The following is an 8,602-nucleotide window of genomic DNA, read 5'->3' as shown; positions in this document are numbered from 1 at the left end:
TGTTTGTCATTCTTGTTTGGTGTGGGTTCACAGTGTGGCGCATTATTAGTAAGAGTGTTAAAGTTTTTTTTATACCGCCACCGTCAGTGTAACCTGTGTGGTTGATGACCAAGTATGCCTTGCTGTCACTTAAGTGAGCAAGCGGAACGTGTGGCTGATCAGGCACGCTGGTTGTAGTGGGTGCTATATGCTGTACCATCTCGGCACGCATGACGCTGACAAGCGCCATTCATATAAAACCCGCATGCCGCACCAGCATTCAAATTCCATATTAAGGTGTGGGCAGCGTGTCTGAGACCCCTGGTTTATACATAGCACAAAGCAAAAAAAAAACTTTGTATGCAGTGTTATTTCATTTTAAATTTCAAAAAATGTTTGCGGCTCCCATTTTCTATCATTTGTGAAACTGATCAAAGTGGCTCTTTGACTGGTAAAGGTTGCCGACTCCTGATCTAAACAAAGTATTCTAATAACATTGTTTATTAAAAATTAGAGTAAATGTTATTTTTGTTCTAAATTATGCTTCTAAGTTGTGTACTGTACATATTACAATGTATTTGTATATTACACTGTATATGTACGAAACCCAAAACCAGTGAAGTTGGCATGTTGTGAAAATAGTAAATAAAAACAGAATACAATGATTTGCAAATCCTTTTCAACTTATATTCAATTGAATATATTTAAGATATTTAATGTTCCAACTGAGAAACCTTTGCATATATTAGCTCATTTGGAATTTGATGCCTGCAAAACATGTCTCAAAAAAGCTGGCACAATTGGCAAAAAAAGACTGAGAAAGTTGAGGAATGCTCATCAAACACTTATTTGGAACATCCCACAGGTGAACAGGCTAATTGGGAACAGGTGGGTGCCATGATTGGGTATAAAAGCAGCTGCCGTGAAATGCTCAGTCATTCACAAAACAAGGATGGGGCGAGGGTCACCACTTTGTCAACAAATGCGTGGGCAAATTGTCGAACAGTTTAAGAACAACATTTCTCAACCAGCTATTGCAAGGAATTTAGGGATTTCACCATCCACGCTCCGTAATATCATCAAAAGGTTCAGAGAATCTGGAGAATTCACTGCACATTATCATTGAATGCCTGTGACCTTCGATCCCTCAGGCGGTACTGCATCAAAAAGCGGCATTAGTGTGTAAAGGATATCTCCACATGGGCTCAGGAACACCTCAGAAAACCACTGTCAGTAACTACAGTTCGTCGCTACATCTGTAAGTGCAAGTTAAAACTCTACTATGCAAAGTGAAAGCCATTTATCAACAACACCCAGAAACGCCGCCGGCTTCGCTGGGCCCGAGCTCATTTAATATGGACTGATGCAAAGTGGAAAAGTGTTCTGTGGTCTGACGAGTCCACATTTCAAATTGTTTTTGGAAACTGTGGACGTCGTGTCCTCCGGACCAAAGAGGAAAAGAACCATTCGGACTGTTATAGGCGCAAAATTAAAAATCCAGCATGTGTGATGGTATGGGGGTGTATTAGTGCCCAAGACATGGGTAACTTACACATCTGTGAAGGAGCCATTAATGCGGAAAGGTACATACAGGTTTTGGAGCAACATACAGGTAAAAGCCAGTAAATTAGAATATTTTGAAAAACTTGATTTATTTCAGTAATTGCATTCAAAAGGTGTAACTTGTACATTATATTTATTCATTGCACACAGACTGATGCATTCAAATGTTTATTTCATTTAATTTTGATGATTTGAAGTGGCAACAAATGAAAATCCAAAATTCCGTGTGTCACAAAATTAGAATATTACTTAAGGCTAATACAAAAAAGGGATTTTTAGAAATGTTGGCCAACTGAAAAGTATGAAAATGAAAAATATGAGCATGTACAATACTCAATACTTGGTTGGAGCTCCTTTTGCCTCAATTACTGCGTTAATGCGGCGTGGCATGGAGTCGATGAGTTTCTGGCACTGCTCAGGTGTTATGAGAGCCCAGGTTGCTCTGATAGTGGCCTTCAACTCTTCTGCGTTTTTGGGTCTGGCATTCTGCATCTTCCTTTTCACAATACCCCACAGATTTTCTATGGGGCTAAGGTCAGGGGAGTTGGCGGGCCAATTTAGAACAGAAATACCATGGTCCGTAAACCAGGCACGGGTAGATTTTGCGCTGTGTGCAGGCGCCAAGTCCTGTTGGAACTTGAAATCTCCATCTCCATAGAGCAGGTCAGCAGCAGGAAGCATGAAGTGCTCTAAAACTTGCTGGTAGACGGCCGCGTTGACCCTGGATCTCAGGAAACAGAGTGGACCGACACCAGCAGATGACAAAATGGTTTGGTTTGCATTTCCTTTGGAAATCGAGGTCCCAGAGTCTGGAGGAAGACAGGAGAGGCACAGGATCCACGTTGCCTGAAGTCTAGTGTAAAGTTTCCACCATCAGTGATGGTTTGGGGTGCCATGTCATCTGCTGGTGTCGGTCCACTCTGTTTCCTGAGATCCAGGGTCAACGCAGCCGTCTACCAGCACCTTTTGAATGCAATTACTGAAATAAATCAAGTTTTTCAAAATATTCTAATTTACTGGCTTTTACCTGTATGTTGCCACCCAAGCAACGTTATCATGGACGCCCCTGCTTATTTCGGCAAGACAATGCCAAGCCACGTGTTACAACAGCGTGGCTTCTTAGTAAAAAGAGTGCGGGTACTAGACTGGCCTGCCTGTAGTCCAGACCTGTCTCCCATTGAAAATGTGCGGCGCATTATGAAGCCTAAAATACCACAACGGAGACCCCCGGACTGTTGAACAACTTAAGCTGTACATCAAGCAAGAATGGGAAAGAATTCCACCTGAAAAGCTTCAAAAATGTGTCTCCTCAGTTCCCAAATGTCTACTGAGTGTTGTTAAAAGGAAAGGCCATGTAACACAGTGGTAAAAATGCCCCTGTGACAACTTTTTTGCAATGTGTCGCTGCCATTAAATTCTAAGTTAATGATTCGAAGTTTCTCAGTTGGAACATTAAATATCTTGTCTTTGCAGTCTATTCAATTGAATATAAGTTGAAAAGGATTTGCAAATCATTGTATTCTGTTTTTATTTACGAATTACACAACGTGCCAACTTCACTGGTTTTGGGTTTCGTACATATAGTACATACCCCTAAACCACTATTGGAGCATGTGTGGTAAATGAACATATGTAACAAATGCCAGCTAATGTGGCCGTGCAATAATAAGTTGTTTAAATCGCGCGGGCAGTGAGTCGACAGCCTGTGACTTTTAGCTCACTGGCTAGCACTGCTCAAGTGAACTCAAACGGTGGGAATTTATGGTTGCAGCTTCGCATCCGACGTACGCCGTGCCATAGCGGAACGATCGCGTGTATCTTCAAACACGGTAGAGACCTGCACAATGGTGTAGCAGATGCGTCCGGCCTCTCGACTGAAAACCTGGTCCTTCAAAGACTGATCCACAATGATGCTGGACACCTTCTCCAGATTCACCGAGCCCGGATCTGGAAGATAAAAACACGTGCCGAAGTGTGGTTTATGTGCCGTTATGCTTGGAATTCACAACAGTCTCACCTTTCAAGGCTGTTTTGAGCAACATCTGCGTTTGCATGTCAAAGGACTGGATCTTGTAGTCCTCTGGGGGGTTCTCCATAGCCACAGGAAACACCTAAGGGTGAACTGGAGGTCTGCCACGCTATAATGAACATATTAGATTGCACAATTGTAAAACTCCTGGTGAAACAACAGAGCCACAGTGTTTGGAGAGTCAACAATAGCTGTCAATCTTGTGTTGTCATCAAATTGTCTGCCCCACACAGAAGGGATTACATGGGCAAAACAGATCGCAGCACATACACATTGACAAATTAACACAACCCTTTCAAAAAACTAATTTGGCAAATTAAAAAGCTTAGTTACTAAAATTGGTGGCACTCACTTGAAATTAAATCCAATGTTGATCCAAATTGTGTGACGCTAGCGAGTGTAGCTGTTTTACTTCGGATCAACTCGTAGTTCGGGTTTAGGCACGCGGACGGAACGCCTGTCTAAAAAAAACAACATAATCAATTATTGGGGAAAAAACCTGAACGCTATCTAAAAAGAAATAATCCTTACGTTTAGGTGAATGTTACGCGAATGCTCCTTATTTCGTGACGATACTTTGCATCAACACTCCACCCAGGCAGGTAGTGGACGCCCAAAGACTCGCTATTACGGCAAGATAATTCCCGGCCTATGGATGGTTGGAATCTCGGCCACCATCTTGTGGCTGGAGGGAACATTGTTTTATGTTTTCTTTCTTGGTATGATTTCTTATTTCATTCACGTTCAGTCAAGATAAGTCCAATAACATATTTTCGACGGCCTTCTAGACGTAAACCACCATACAATACTTGATGTAAGGACCCCCTTCATACACTCAAAGACTCACTATTACGACAAGAGAATTCCCTGCCTTTTTTTTATTTTAATTTTTTTGATTTATCTCCTTCATTGATGTGCATCTTTGATCGATAGACACTTACACCTCAATTATTCAATTATACATTTACACACCAATGCCTGAGAAAGAGCTGGATGAAGAAAAATCTTATATCTTCCTGCCCCCTTCAACATAATACATAGTCTCACTTAATGGATATCATATAAACCAACAATTACATCCAAATATAATGAAAACAAACAAAAAAACACACACACAAAAAACAAAAACAAGTGCAAAACTTCATGAAGTACAAACCGAACAAAAATAAAATAAAAAATAATAATATACACCTCACGCATACTTGCCAACCTTGAGACCTCCGATTTCGGGAGGAGTGTGTGTGTTTGTGGTTGGGGGCGTGGTTAAGAGGGGATGAGTATATTTACAGCTAGAATTCACCAAGTCAAGTATTTCATATGTATATATATATATATATATATATATATATATATATATATATATATATATATATATATATATATATATATATAAATATAAGAAATACTTGACTTTCAGTTAATTCAAGCTATATATATATATATATATATATATATATATATATATATATATATATGTGTGTGTGTGTATATATATATATATATATATGTTTGTATATATATATATATATATATATATATATATATATATATATATATATATATATATAAGAGAAATACTTGAATTACAGTGTTCATTTATTTACACATATACACACACATAACACTCATCTACTCATTGTTGAGTTAAGGGTTGAATTGTCCATCCTTGTTCTATTCTCTGTCACTATTTTTCTAACCATGCTGAACACCCTCTCTGATGATGCATTCTGCTTCGTCTCCTTGTTGTGTGCGCAGTTGTGCACTGCACTCTCTAAAAGCCCTACATGTTATTGTCACATATATGCATGTACAGTAGATGGCAGTATTGTCCTGTTTAAGAGTGTCACAACATTGCTGTTTACGGCAGACGAACTGCTTTACGGTAGACGAAAACGTGACTGCTGTTGTTGTGTGTTGTTGCCGCGCTGGGAGGACGTTAATGAAACTGCCTAACAATAAACCCACAAAAGAAACCAATAACTCGCCCTCATGATTGGGCAGGAACGCTGTTTATATTGTGGGAAAGCGGACGTGAAAACAGGCTGTCGACACGTCACTCAGGTTTGCCTGAATTTCGGGAGATTTTCGGGAGAAAATTTGTCCCGGGAGGTTTTCAGGAGAGGCGCTGAATTTCGGGAGTCTCCCGGAAAATCCGGGAGGGTTGGCAAGTATGACCTCACGGGATGATACAAAACCAGGCAAAAAAAGCCTATGGATGGTTGGAATCTCGGCCACCATCTTGTGGCTGGAGGGAGCATTATTTTGTGTTTTCTTTCTTGATACGATTTCTTAATTAATTCAACTGATTAATTACGTTCAGTCAAGATAAGTCCAATAAAATATTTTCGACGGCCTTCTAGACGTAAACCACTATACAATACTTAATGTAGGGACCCCCTTCATACACTCAAAGACTCACTATTATGACAAGATAATTCCCTGCCTATGGCTAGTTTGAATCTCGGCCGCCATCTTGTGGCTGGAGGGAAATTTCTTTTGTGTTTTCTTTCTTTCTTGGTTACTTATTTAATTCAACTGATTAATTACGTTCAGTCAAGATAAGTCCAATAACATATTTTCGACAGCATTCTAGACGTAAACCACTATACAATACTTGATGTAAGGACCCCCTTCATCCATTCAAAGAGTCACTATTACGACAAGAGAATTCCCTGCCTATAGATGGTTGGCATCTCGGTCACCATCTTGTGGCTGGAGGGAGCATTTTTTTGTGTTATCTGTCATGATATTGTAACCGAGGGTTTATATATGTCGCCTATACTGTATACATACTTGCCAACCCTCCCGGATTTTCCGGGAGACTCCCGAAATTCAGCGCCTCTCCCGCAAACCTCCCGGGACAAATTTTCTCCCGAAAATCTCCCGAAATTCAGGCGGAGCTGGAAGCCACGCCCCCTCCAGCTCCATGCGGACCTGAGTGACGTCACGTGCGCAACACCATGTAAATCGTTGGCCAACCAAAAAGTAACCCGAGTACGCTATAGCCAACATTCACCAGGAGATGGCAACAGACAAACATAGATAACTCTATTACATTATACCCCTTTTAGAAATGTATAGAAGTTACTCAAAATAAATAAAAAAACCCAACCAAAAAATGCTGCAGCTCAATTAAAAAACTGTACTTAAGCCACATTCTTTTTTCTTTTTTTTTAGTGCTGAACTCTTAACCCTCATTTGTAAAAAAATAACATGCTTATTATACAAACAGTATTTGTACACCTTTAACACAGATTTTTATACTGTCTTCAGAGATTCCGTTTTTTTGGTGGTACTTGAAACCTTTCTGGGTACCTGCGAAAGGGTGTTCAGCATGGTTAGAAAAATAGTGACAGAGAATAGAACAAGGATGGACAATTCAACCATTAACTCAACAATGAGTAGATGAGTGTTATGTGTGTGTATATGTGTAAATAAATGAACACTGAAATTCAAGTATTTCTTTTATTTATATATTGTGTATATATATATATATATATATATATATATATATATATATATATATATATATATATATATATATATATATATATATATAATAAAATAAATATATATACAGCTAGAATTCACTGAAAGTCAAGTATTTCTTATATGTATATATATATATATATATATGTGTGAAATACTTGACTTGGTGAATTTTAGCTGTAAATATACTCCTCCCCTCTTAGCCCCGCCCCCAACCACGCCTCCGCCCCACCCCGTCCACGCCCCCCCACCACCCCACCCCCCACCTCCCCAAATCGGAGGTCTCAAGGTTGGCAAGTATGTGTATACAACTACAAAATAACAAACACGGAGGCTCCAGTTTTACACGAGGACCGCTTTATTTCGTTTGTTTTCAAAACTCCGCTCTTAGCGCCTTCAAAATAAGAGCTCAAGGCATATACTGTATAACAGCTTATAACAGGAACTTAACATCACAAAGAGGCAAGTCCATAAAAAATAGGTTACAATATGATTTCTTATTTCATTCAACCGATTAATTCATCAGTTCACTCAAGAAATTCTAATGCAGTCCAATAAAATATTTTCAACGGTATTCTAGATGTTTATCCACTCTACTACTCGCTAGTGTTACCATGTGTAGAAATATGGGGAAATAACTACAAAAGTACACTTCATTTATTAAATGTGTTACAAAAAAGATCAGCTGGAATAATACATAATGTTGGATATAGAGAACATTCAAACCCTTTATTTTTTATTAAATCGAAAATACTGAAATTCCACAACATAGTGAATTTGAAAACAGCAAAAATGATACACAAAGCAAACTATAATCTGCTACCCAAGAATATTCAACAATTCTTCTCAACAAAAGAGGATAAATATAACCTTAGAAAAAAAATGTAATTTAAAACATTTGTACGAACGTACAACACTTAAGACCTTCAGTATGTGGAATTAAATTAAGGAATCAAAGAATGTACTAATATGATCCACTTCAAGAAACTCTTCAAACCTAAAGTGTTTACAAAGTACAAAGAAGAAGATAGATAGATAGATAGATAGTACTTTATTGATTCCTTCAGGAGAGTTCCCTCAGGAAAATTAAAATTCCAGCAGCAGTGTACAGAATTAAGATCGAATTTAAATAGTAAAAAGTAAATAATGGGGGTATAAATGGAAACAAAATAGAAAAATATTACAATAAGAATACAAATAAAAAGCAACAATGAGAATAAAAATATAACTTTAAAATAAGGATATAACAAGAGAAACTAGGCAGTAGTGACCATGTTATGAAAAAGTAATGAAAAATAAGAACCATAAGAAACATTCTGAATTTATTTCATCCATCCATTCATTTTTTAGATATTACTCATATTACCATATGAAATATGACTTACTTCACCTAGTATTTATTTATTTTTATTGTTATTACTTATGGATAGGGATGTCCGATAATGGCTTTTTTTTTTTGCCGATATCCGATATTCCGATATTGTCCAACTCTTAATTACCGATACCGATATCAACCGATACTGATGTATACAGTCGTGGAAT

At 38.2% G+C, this 8,602-nt stretch overlaps 1 protein-coding gene across 2 annotated transcripts in view; it reads right to left on the bottom strand.

Moving 5' to 3' along the window:
- LOC133615593 (MIF4G domain-containing protein B-like) overlaps positions 1 to 4,233 on the bottom strand; it is an 8,399-nt gene extending 4,166 nt beyond the window's left edge. The window contains exons 1-4 of one of the 2 annotated variants that reach the window (XM_061974309.1): positions 4,103 to 4,233; positions 3,924 to 4,032; positions 3,560 to 3,680; positions 3,380 to 3,489 (exon numbers count right to left, since the gene is read on the bottom strand). In XM_061974309.1, the coding sequence (XP_061830293.1) occupies positions 3,380 to 3,489; positions 3,560 to 3,638 (189 nt within the window). In that variant the 5' untranslated portion in view covers positions 3,639 to 3,680; positions 3,924 to 4,032; positions 4,103 to 4,233. The remainder of the gene's footprint in view (positions 1 to 3,379; positions 3,490 to 3,559; positions 3,681 to 3,923; positions 4,033 to 4,102) is intronic. The other variant, XM_061974310.1, reaches the window with a different exon arrangement.
- Positions 4,234 to 8,602: the final 4,369 nt, after the last annotated feature.

This window comes from Nerophis lumbriciformis, linkage group LG22 (genome assembly GCF_033978685.3).
Source record: "Nerophis lumbriciformis linkage group LG22, RoL_Nlum_v2.1, whole genome shotgun sequence".
NCBI lineage: Eukaryota > Metazoa > Chordata > Actinopteri > Syngnathiformes > Syngnathidae > Nerophis > Nerophis lumbriciformis.
The sequence above is the reverse complement of the archived record's forward strand: the minus strand, read 5'-3'. Positions and strand labels throughout refer to the sequence as shown.